General features: G+C 42.2%; 1 protein-coding gene across 5 annotated transcripts in view; it reads left to right on the forward strand.

The window, feature by feature from the left end:
- The window catches only part of LOC120801823 (probable phospholipid-transporting ATPase IH), a 29429-nt gene extending 18615 nt beyond the window's left edge, over positions 1–10814 (forward strand). For 2 of the 5 annotated variants that reach the window (XM_040149091.1, XM_040149094.1), the window contains 13 exons: positions 87–268; positions 696–929; positions 1135–1312; positions 1409–1511; positions 2041–2186; positions 2599–2658; positions 3374–3501; positions 3631–3766; positions 4223–4246; positions 5332–5397; positions 5678–5781; positions 5881–6046; positions 9728–10814. In XM_040149091.1, the coding sequence (XP_040005025.1) occupies positions 87–268; positions 696–929; positions 1135–1312; positions 1409–1511; positions 2041–2186; positions 2599–2658; positions 3374–3501; positions 3631–3766; positions 4223–4246; positions 5332–5397; positions 5678–5781; positions 5881–6046; positions 9728–10000 (1800 nt within the window). In that variant the 3' untranslated portion in view covers positions 10001–10814. Of the gene's footprint in view, positions 1–86; positions 269–695; positions 930–1134; positions 1313–1408; positions 1512–2040; positions 2187–2598; positions 2659–3373; positions 3502–3630; positions 3767–4222; positions 4247–5331; positions 5398–5677; positions 5782–5880; positions 6047–6787; positions 7510–8379; positions 8578–9727 lie in introns of those variants that run through there. The other 3 variants (XM_040149093.1, XM_040149092.1, XM_040149095.1) reach the window with 3 other exon arrangements.
- The last annotated feature ends 1258 nt before the right edge of the window (positions 10815–12072 follow it).

A 12072-nucleotide genomic window follows, 5' to 3' on the forward strand; every position in this document is an offset into this window, starting at 1 on the left:
ACATGACATCAGATAACATCTAAAATGGCTGCACATGAAATCACAAACCCTGTCTCTCCTTAACTCTCTTTACACTGTAACACCAGGAGGGGCTGCGGACTCTGTGCGTCGCCTATCGAAGGCTGTCAGAGTCTGAATATGAGGAGGCATGTCATCACCTGACCGAAGCCAAGCTGGCCCTGCAGGACAGGGAGCAGAGGCTGGCGCAGGCCTATGACATCATCGAGAGGGACTTTGTGCTTTTGGGTGCCACAGCAGTGGAGGACAGGTTGGTCACCGTGGAGAGAGAGAGAGAGAGGGGGAAGGGAAAGATTTAAAAGCAGTGAGACAGAAAAGAAGATTAATGATTCATGAAGCTGTCTTCAAAGTATTGTCATGACTCACAAGGGCAAAAAAGATTCACCTGAGCTCAGATAGGTGACTTACTACTAATAGTAAAACTGTTTGTTTCCTTTTCTTTTATTCTTCACTATGCTATGATACAAAATGTTTTTGTCCTCTGACAAATTAGACTTCAGTATTGACCCTGACTCATCGACAGTCTGACTTCGTAATAGATAAACTGGTTATGAGCAGGGACAGGGGTGTTCATGAATTGATAAGTTGTCACCAGTTGGTCATTGATTGAAGTTTTGATGGATGCTTTAACCTACCTGACCGGAGGCTTAAACTCTAATTGACTTATTAATGTGCAGGCTCCAGGAGAAAGCCGCAGATACCATTGAGTCACTGCACAAGGCCGGGATGAAAGTTTGGGTCCTGACGGGAGACAAGATGGAGACGGCGGCGGCTACCTGCTACGCCAGTAAGCTGTTCCGTCGAAGCACGCAGATCCTGGAGCTGACCAAGAAACGCACAGAAGAGCAGAGTCTGCATGATGTTCTGTTCGAACTAAACAGGACCGTTCTCAGACAACGCTCTATTTCTGGGTATGAGAAAATGTATATGTGAATGTACAGCATGTACTACACCAAATGGTAAATGCTGTGGATCCACATATCACATAATCACAATCTGCAGTATATGTGCACTTAACTTTTGTTCATATCAAAATTTCAAGACCGCAAACTCCTCTACAATTGGTCATGTGTACATAAACCCCCCTTATGATTGGTCTGTGATATTTTCTTCCAGGTTGTCAGTAGACTGCCTCGACTTTGGTCTGATCATCGACGGGGCCACTCTGTCTGCAGTATTAAAGCCTAACCAGGCGTGTGCTGGCCACGGAAACTACAGAGAGATCTTTCTGGAGATCTGTCGCAACTGTAGCGCTGTGCTCTGCTGTCGCATGGCACCACTTCAGAAAGCACAGGTGACAGAACTGCACGTCCTTTTGCAAATATACTCCAGGCACCTTCCTAAATGACCGACAATTGTAGTGATTGAAATGGGATTTTTGTTTCTGCAGATTGTGAAGCTAATTAAAGCTTCCAAGGAACACCCCATAACCCTCGCCATTGGCGATGGAGCCAACGATGTCAGCATGATCTTGGAAGCACATGTGGGCATTGGTGAGCTCAGTTCACTACTCTAATTAGTGGCTAATTTTCTAAATCATCCATCAGTATGTGAAAGATGTTGTTGGCCAAGTTGATTTGAGAGTAAAGAAATCCAATGAAGCTGCACAGGCCAATATTTTCTTTTTTTTTTTCGTTTTTTACACAGGCACATAATGTAAACAAACATTTTTGCTAAGAACCCCTCAAATCTGTTGATCACTTTTTAGAGATATGTACTGAGCATATTTGCAGGATATTTGTTGAAAAAATATATTGTCAAAGATCAGTGCAATGGTAAATATAATGGTATTTTTTAAACAGAAAACCTCACATGAAATTGAATAATTATATATCATAAATAATCTATAACAAACAATATATTAAACCTGATTTTAAATGGTCACATATACCCACAAATTAAGCCAGTAAAACATGTATGCACCAAGGTTTGTTTTTACATATTAGCCACATAGTATTGACTCACATATGGCTTTCTTACATTCCTGATCAGATTATATTTAACAAACTTCTGTCCCCTCAGGGATCATGGGTAAAGAAGGCCGACAGGCAGCAAGGAACAGTGACTATGCCATCCCAAAGTTTAAACACCTGAAAAAGATGTTACTTGTTCATGGCCACTACTACTACATCCGAATTGCTGAGCTTGTTCAGTACTTCTTCTACAAGGTACTAGACAAATGCTTTGTGTACTCCAGTGGCTCACACATTTTAATCACTTTATCATAATTCCCAGGGAAACACTGAGTTACAAAGAACCAGATTTTGCAGCCACTCTGACAGATTACCGGATTCATGAATCCCTGGTGCAACATTCTCTCCTGGATTCATGGCCACGATGATCGGTGTGGGCGGCTTCCGCAGAAAGCAGTGCCATGCCAACTGATTCATTTTTTCCTTTTGGCAGGCCAGCTCTTTGCGGCCCACTCACTGAGCTTATAGCACAATCTCTGCATGAACAGAAATGTGTAGATAGTAGCATTTTTAGCATTTCTTCAAATCTCTTCACATGTACTTGTCACAAGCTTATCACTTTCACTGTCTTCTCTTGTTGTTTTTTCCAACTCTTAAATCTTTCCAGAATGTATGCTTCATCTTTCCTCAGTTCCTGTATCAGTTCTTCTGTGGGTTCTCCCAACAGGTAAGTAGTTTAGTACATACATTGGTTACTTATCCTCACAGTGTTATGTATTAAACTATCTTAACATTGTCATTAATTGTTTAATGTTTACTTTTAAAGCTGAATTTATCAATATATTATGTCAACAGTAGATCAAATGATTATGTGTAATGTGAAATGTGTCAGTCAGAGACATCACCGATAATCATCACCTTTTCTCGTCAAGTATACAGAGAATTTTAGCATCTTTTGGCTCTTTTTTTTTGGTTTTCTGTCCCACAAACTCTGCTTTCATAAGTCTTGTTTCCACAAACCGTTTACAGATTAAAAAAAGGCTCTGATAAACCCACTTCGTTCCTGCGGAGCCACAAATGGCTGACAGACAAAGTTAGAAACTAGATGGTGAACACAGTCTAGCTGTAGAGACCAAAACAGAACTAAAAGAATAAAGAATAAATATTGGAAGAATATATATTTACCATGTGGCCAGAAACACATACTCCACATAAATGTTAATGTTTCTTCATGTATGCTGGATGTGTAAGTAAGCAACTGTTTGCAAACACGTTTGCCATAACAACTTTGCAAGGAGTTAATATGTAAGATGTTGTGTTCTCAGCTTGTTGCTGCCCAAACGTGGCCAAAAAAATCAAACAATGCAGCTTTAAATTTTAAAGTGGCCTCATAGTTCCAGATGTGTAATGCTGTCTATGTTGTGTTTTTTGTCCCTTGGCAGCCTCTGTACGACACCGCCTATTTGACGTTGTACAACATCAGCTTCACCTCACTCCCAATCCTCCTCTACAGCCTGTTTGAGCAGCATGTCACCATGGAGACACTCAAGAGGGAGCCCTCCTTGTACAGGTGAGGTTGGAAGAAAATGTCTGACCCCCCCCCCCAAATGTTGTGCTTTTAAAAATATTATATGACTGTTACAATAAAATATTTGTTGTGTTTATTCAACTGTTCCTTTTTTCGAACCCTCTCTCTCAGGGACATAGCGAAGAACTCCCTCCTCCGCTGGCCAGTCTTCCTGTACTGGACGTGCCTGGGTGTGTTTGATGCTGTTATCTTCTTCTTTGGTGCCTACTTTCTGTTTGACAACACCACCTTCACCAGCAATGGCCAGGTGAGCCTGTGTCTGTGTGGAAATAAAACCGTTTTGTGGGGTGTTTTGAGGTGTCATTTAGGGAAATTAAAGGAGGAAAATGTATATAAAGAAAGTGCTGTCTTTACAAATACTCATCCATCTCCATTGGGTTCTCATGATAGAGGAGCTAAGTGTTACTGGATGAATCGGTGGTCGTGTTTTTGTTGTCTGTAACAGTAAGGTTTCTATCCTGGGGCTCCCCTATAGGTCAGCAACATTGGATCTCCATTCATATCGACAACACAATAGCATCTTTCTCTGTATTGTTAATTTGTATCATGTCAACTGTTCAATTGCCTTTGGTCCTGTTTTTTAAGTTGAAACATCCTGAAATTCATTTTACCCTTTGTCCTGATTCTTTTCTCTTTTCTTCCCCCTCCTTCTCTCTGCTTCCTCTCTCTTTATTTTGCTCCTCCTCTTCTTCTTCTTCCTCAGCTTATGACCACCAACACACAGATGGTAAGCCTGTCTCCCTCCCTGTCAGCTCTCTCTGTCTTTCACACTCTTTTTGTTTCTGTCGTACCGTTTAAGCTTTCAGTTTGACCGTTTCATCCAGTTTCATCCTTTCTCACTTCACATCATCCTTGCACCTTCATTTGAATGTGTAGTTTTCTAGTGCTCCATTATTCCCCTAATCTATGTAAAGCCCTGAATCCTGCACAGTACCTGATCTTAACAACTCCACTGACATAGTAGAAACCTTAGATGCTCCCCCATATTATCCTTGTGTTTTGTTGTGGTAGTAAATAGAGTAATGCTAGTGTGTACTATAGATCAAGACCCAACATGTGTTTGTTTTTCTGTCCAATGTGTTTGTGCATTTGTGTGTGTGTGTGTGTGTGTGTGTGTGTGTGTGTGAGAGAGTGTGTGTGTGTTTGTGTGTGTGTGTGTGTGTGTGTGTGTGTGTGTGTGTGTGTGTGTGAGTGTGAGTGTGTGTGAGTTTGTGATTGTGTGAATGTGTGTCTGCTCCAGCATTCATGGGGTGGCTGAATTGTTCTCATCCCGTATACTTTCTTTGCTGTTGACAAAAAGAAAAACAAAATAAAACAGGTTTGAAATGGCTATTCTCACTATTTCTGTGATTCAAAAAGGAAAGGAGTAATGAATGAAGAAATTCTAGCAAAGATACTGTTACCAACAACAAGCTGTGGCTATTACATAAATTCCCCAGTTTCTTTGTCTTGCTCTTTCTCTCCCTCGACCCTCCTTCATTCTCTCCCTCCCAGCTCTCATTCCATCTGTTCACTCTTGATGTCTGCTTAAACCTTCCTAGGATTTCAGCAGGTTGAGAAATGTTGCGGCTGAGAGGTGAAGTGAAAACACTCACGGTTTATTGGCCCCAAACCATAAAAGAGAGTCGAAGAGAATACTCTTTTCCTAACAGATTATCTTTGACCACAGCAGATATGATGTGAAGGTATCTGTCTGCTCCTTTTCTGTGGTCATAGATGAGCTATAAAACCATAGGATGTTCACTAATCCATGAGGAGGGTTGTGGGATGGATGTGGCCACTGAACCTCTTCTTCCCCTCTTCCCCTCACAGATGTTTGGGAACTGGACCTTCGGGACTCTTGTCTTCACTGTGCTGGTGTTCACCGTCACGCTCAAGGTGTGTGAGCATGAGTCTTCAGAAATGAAATTGGGCGGGGGCACTCATGTCTATCGTATTGCGTAATACCAGCATTCAAAAGAGTCACCATAGATCACCATAGCACGTGTGCCTGACTATATGCATGGCTAAGCTTGCGGCGCTCATGTTAACTATTATGTTATATAAATTATCGACTGAACTGGCTGCTCAGTTTTCACAACAGTAAAGCCTAAAGGCAAAGTCAATGACTTTATTGAGTGGTTGAGTGATCACCATGTATATATTCTTGTTTTTCCAGCTTGCCTTGGACACACACCACTGGACCTGGATCAATCACTTTGTCATCTGGGGGTCACTACTTTTCTACGTTATTTTCTCTCTTCTCTGGGGAGGCATCATTTGGTACACTATACTTTGTTTTTACTAGTATCTGTAACCTTCATGTTGATTAGTACATTTCTGGAAAACCAATCCTTTTCGGCCTTTCCTGTTACTGCTCAGGCCCTTCCTCAACTACCAGAGGATGTACTATGTGTTCATGCAGATGTTGTCTAGTGGTCCGGCCTGGCTCAGCATCATCCTACTTATTACGGTCAGCTTGTTGCCAGATGTCATCAAGAAGGTCCTCTGCAGGGCCATGTGTCCCACAGCCACCGAACGTGCACAGGTAGGTCTCGGCACCAACTCCACAGTGAAACTAAAGCCTTAGATTCTCATGTTCCCAAGTTATGTTTTAGATTTTTTCCTATAGTGACTTCTGATGTAGTTAACCGAATGCTTTGCCAAAGCCAAATAACCAGTAACTAATGAATGCTTTATCAAGTCTTTTTTTGTTTGTTTGTTTGCCGTTTTTTTTGCAACTTTTGGCAGTATGTTTCAGTTCACAAATTGAAATGGCCTGAAATTCTCTCAAATCATGGCTCATGCAATATTTTGATAGTAATTAACCATATGAGTAAGTCTCAAATCTGTTCCACTCTATTAATCATCCAGGAAGACCATTAGGACCATTAAGCTTTGAGCATCAGTGTGATTTAGTGTGACTTCCTATTCCCTGTGGCTTCACCTCACCTCCCTGTGAAGCAGGCTTCACCACAAATGGAAAAATGAATGAAGGGTCTGACAGATTTCCTCTTCCTGTGCTCTTTCTTCTCTTTTCTCCCTTGTCACTGCACCCTAATGGACCACCCTAATCAAAATTCACACCATCCACCATTGTTCTTCTCTTTTCCTTTTGTTCGACCTTTGATGACTTATCCTCACTACTGCCATCCTCCTTTTTCTTCTTTCTTCCTCTCTCTTCATTACACTCTCCTTTCTCTTCTCGTCTCTTGTTTCCTTCCCCACTGCTCCTGTGTGGTTGTGACTCTGCCCCCTGCACTCACTCGCTCTTTGGTGGTAACTGCAGTCCACTCGCCCGTGCCTTACTGTGGAGCCGTCCACCATCTTCATGCTTTCTCAGTCCTCCAGCAGAATGAGTTTCTGATTGGCCCAGAGAGACGAGAGAGGAGCAGGAAGAGGAGGTGACTCTCTCTTTTAAGCCCTCATCTCTGTATGCATGGTGGCATTTCCCAGTGTAAACCACTTAATCACTGTCTCAACACCTCGCCTACTGTGAAACTAACTACTAGGGCGCTATTGATGATGCCACAATGTCTGGTGTGTAAACCAGGTTACATTTATAGTATCCTCCTCCTGCCATTTATGAAACAACATTTTCATTGTATATTTCATGTGTTTTGTGTCCCTTTTTTATATTTACTGTTGAAGAAATGTAAGTCGCATGCACTGTACCATGTTTTCATATCTTTCATGTTGTCACCTTGTCATTTATTTGTCAGAACATGGTACGTTATGGTTGGTAGGATTATGTCATGCTAGGTTTTCCTAGGACTGTTTGACAGGAATAGTTTAGTCTTACAATTGAATTTGCAAAATTTCTTCCATCTAAAACACCAGCTTCTTTTTTTAATGTTGAGCTAAAGCAAATAGTCGAATAACTAAACTAGTAATAATAATTAATCAATCTGGAAAAAAATTAGATACCAACTGATTTGACAGTAGATTAACTGTTTAAGTAATTTTTAAATTGCAAAACATTCTCTGGTTCTAGCAACCCTAATGTGAATAATTGCTGCTTATTAAATTTATTTACACTGAATATCTTTGGGTTTTAGAAAGTTGGCTGGACAGAACAAGACATCTGAAGGTGTCACCTCAGGGTCTGTGACATTATAATGGGCATTTTTCACTATTTTTTTTACATTAAATAGATTACACGATAAATCAGCTCATTGTTAACGAAAATAATTGTTAGTTGCAGCCCATATTTATTGTCACCACCAAACCATTCCAGACTAGATATTAACTATTTGATAACCTAAATCTGATTTACAGAAAAGGTTTGCAAACCCAAACCTAGGATTAGGAATCTAGTTTTGCTAAAGGTCCATGGCACGGTTCAGACCTATTTCTGAAATGTGTCTTGGGTGAGCAGATCAAAATTAAACAGTGCTAAATAACACCTGTGCCTCAGTGAAGACAGACCGGGATCTAATATGAAGTCACATTCAGTGACTAAGTGAAGTATAGTGAAAATAGAGTAAATGTGTCCTCACTGCACTGAAAGCCTGCCCTGTCAGATTTAGAGTAAGAAGAGGATGACAAAGCTCCAATGCAAAGTTTGCTACAATTTACCGGTCTAAGAAAAACAACCTGGACAGTGTTTTGAAGTCCATAACCTAAGTAAGATCCCAAAAAGCCATAGGAGCTGATTGTTGTGGATTGTTCTGCAATTAGTTTAACAGGGCTCATAGTTTTCCCACACACAATGAAGGGGAAGAATAATCTGATCGCAGTAGTCACTCAAAACACATTTTGAGTTGCATTCTGACGCCAGGTGAGAACTCTAGTCAGCTTTGACCTGGATCTAGACACAGGCTGGATGTTACTAGATACCAGATTCCATTATCACCTCCTTTCCTTTAACGTCATCCACAGAAGGTAAGGACAGCGGGGGCCCTGGAGGGCTGTGTGGCTCCTGGTCCCGCTGGTGGAGGGGGAGGCAATGAACAGGAACCGCTCCACCCTGATAGGACCTGTGAGGGAGACAGTGGAGAAAAAGCTGCTAGGACCTATGACTCCATGATGTCACACAGCCACAGCACCCCGCTCAGCAAACCCTAGAGTCCCCCCTAGGTGGGCTATGGTCGCCATGGTAACAGCACACAGAGGGCATTGACAGTGGGGAGTCGGTAAATGCTGCTGCCACGATGCTTCCTGCTGTGCATTGCGTGGGGCATGCTGTCGTGCTATGGCTCAGGCTTGGGGGGAGGGGGCTGTGGGGGGGGTACGGGGGGCTGGCTGGGCCTGCATAAGAATAAGAGTGTCTGCACGAGAAGTTTCCTTCTATTAAACCCACTTTTGGTAATCACAATATCCAATTAACTCTGCAGTGCTGGTTTCAAAGCATGCTGTGCTTCTCACCGCATGTGGGATGGGAATTAACTTGATCTGGGTAGCAGCCAAATGAGAGATGTTATCCTCTCTTTATTAGACCCAGGCTACTTAAAATCCGTTGCCACTTGTCATGTGGGCTCCAACAAGTTCTACGCTTGTGAAGGTTTTTTTTAGTTCTGGACTGTGGCTTAGGACAGATGTGAAAGTAAAGTTGAAGCTCTGGATCAGAGGAGGTGTAATTGTGTAATATGAAATGACTGTCAGGTTTTAGAGATTTATACAGTTTTAGCTAGTAACCGAGATCATATTTTTATTAGGAAATGCCACTAGTAGGTGACCTAATCCACCACTAATGTCACAAACAAAACTAATCTGGAAAAATATTTACCTAGCTTGCCCAGGCAGCTCAGCAGACCATATACTGTATCTGAAAAGTGCTATTTTGGAGCACGAGGAGCACTGATGACACCCTGTGTTGGAGGGTGAAATTGCAAGTGTGAATTTTGTCTTCATTTCTTACGCATGCTAAATCTAACATGACTATTAATCATAACGGGAATTTTCAGAGGGTTTCTTATTACTGATCATTAAAGTCTGTCTAGTATCCACGCTTAGTTGATTTTTTTTTGTTCAGTTTGTTCAGTAAAATTGATCTAGGGGCCCATGGCATGGGGTCATTAATCATTAGGTTTTAACATCTGGATATTTTAAAAAAGTCCTCTACCTTCTGATTAAAACCCTGCTGTTTGATCTTATGCATGAAGCCATCTCACAACATTACTCATTCACAAGTTCTGTGATTTGATCTGCTTGTTTCTGTTGTTTTGCTTTCGTCTTCTCTGTTTTGAATGGTCTGGTGATGGTACATCCTCTCTCCCTCTCCCTGTAGGATCATGAGAGTCTTTCGTGGGGGGGCGTGGCCGAGTTGACTCCACTGTCCTCTCGTCGCTCCTACAAAGGCACGAGCACGGAGTCCTCTCCCCTACACCTTGGTGCCGTGGAGACACACTCGCTCCGCAGGTCTGATCCCTTGCCCCAGAAACTACTGGCCCACTTGGCAGAAGGGGGAGGGGCAGATGTGTGCTTCTTCAGCCCCTACGTGCTCCGTCTCTCCGGGGCAGGATTCGCCTACTATGCTCCAGGGCCGGAGACCTCCGTGTGAACACAAATGCAAAGTTTGAAACGGTGAATGTTGTTTCTTTATGTGAATCTTGTTAGCTAAAACATAAAGCATGTAGTACATGCAGCGAAGATATGCGACCAAGATCTCCATCTCAAGGATCAAGGATTTATAGAGCGCAATACAGACATGTTCACATACATCAAAAGCATGGGCCCTCCATGCCGAGTTCACCATGTGCATCTTCTGGGATACACCTGAATGGACAACCCTTTAGGTATTATTGCCCTGACTCCTCATCCTTATACTTTGGTGACATCTTTTTGTTTCTGTCTAGTTCCAGTCTTAGTCCCATCAAAGTTCCTGCTCAAACTCTTACTTGAAAAAGTCTAAGAACAAAAGGGGAAACACATGCAAAAGTGCATTATTTCTTGCACTATGGAACTGTCCAGTTTCAACATGTCATCAGTCGGGCCTTTTGTATTCCTTGTCCTCCTTGTCGGTCTCACATTCTTGCCCGTTCCTCCACTTTTTGTGTCCTTTTTGCTTCTTTGTAAATGTTTGTTGAAAACATTTGTGTACAGTATGTGGTCAGGCCAAGTAAGGGGCAGCTGTCAAGATCAGCCCTTTAGCCGTGCGTGCGTGTACGTGTACGTGTACGTGTGCATGTGCGTGAGTGTATGCATGAATGTGCCTGTTATTGTATGTTTGTATGTGACACACGTTTGCCTTACAGGTAACCACACAGCAGCAGGCTAGGAGCCAAAGGAGAAATGTGTAAAAAAGTAGAAGTGGTGTATTACTAAGCCTTACACACACGCGCGCACACACACACACACACACACACACACACACACACACACACACACACACACACACACACACACACACACACACACACACACACACACACACACACACACACACAAACAAAAACACAAACACAAACACAAACACATCAGCTGGAGGAGAGAAATGGGGAAAATCTGAAGAAGGATGTGCAGTATTCTAGCCACCCTGCCTTAATTCATAGATACCCATTTTCAGTGGATTATATTCTTGGTCAATTTAAACATGTTTGTGAGAGTACAAGGAGGTTTAGATGGCATATGTCTGGTACAGTGTGCTTATTATTCCTCTTTCTCCTTTCTTTTACCCTCATGAGTGTGTCACGATTTGCTTCCCTTCCTGTCTACCAGTTTAGCATGTTGGATCTGTCTGCTGCATGCTGACCTGTTCTTGTCTTGGTCGTTCTTTATCCTCCTTCGTCCCAGACGTCATTTTTTGTCACAGACTACATCATGTCACCTGTTCTTTCTCCTGAACAATGAGCACACTGTACCCACCCCTGCCTCCATGTGGCCATGTAGGGTAGCAGCAGCAGTCTTTATTTATGATGTCCAAAGTGACTTGCTATTCCTCACTGTTACATTGTGCTTGTGTGTTTGCTGCCATGCTCTGTGTTATGCAAAAGTTAATGTAAGAATGTCATGTAGTCACATTATAAGGGGTTTTCCCTGTGTTGCATTAATTCATTCGTTTTTCTGTATTGTTCTAAAATGATCGATGACAGTCACTTGATGTATGGATGTAACTTAAAAAGGTTTGATATATATTGTAGTTTGAAGGGGTGTTATATAGTCTGTTGTAAGTAGGAGGGAGACTTGAATCGGCGATGTCACAATCAAATCAGTGGGAATGTCGAACTGATTTGTCCATCATGTCCTCCAGCTGAAGATTGTAGCTCATTATGGATGAAACTTCTTTTCCTCATTTCTAACATCTGAAGTCCTCTTTGTCCAAAGCATATCTGTTGCATTACATAGCGAGTGACTGACTTGGGAAGTTTTGAATGTCAGATTCTGAAGCATTTTTGTATGTTTATACAGCTTATTTTCGTACACACATCACCATCTGCCAACATGTATATATTTAATAACAGGTGTTCAGTATTTTTTTACCGGGGCACAGAGGATTTATTGATTTGGTTGGAGGTCTTGATTTGTCTCACTCAAAGCCCACAAACCTCCACAATTGTTTTGGACCTGTTGGGGCTCAACATCCTGACCTCAGTTGTTTAAAGGAAGGGCCTTGGTGCTTGTTATGCAGTGTCC

The sequence above is a fragment of the Xiphias gladius genome, chromosome 16 (genome assembly GCF_016859285.1).
Source record: "Xiphias gladius isolate SHS-SW01 ecotype Sanya breed wild chromosome 16, ASM1685928v1, whole genome shotgun sequence".
NCBI lineage: Eukaryota > Metazoa > Chordata > Actinopteri > Istiophoriformes > Xiphiidae > Xiphias > Xiphias gladius.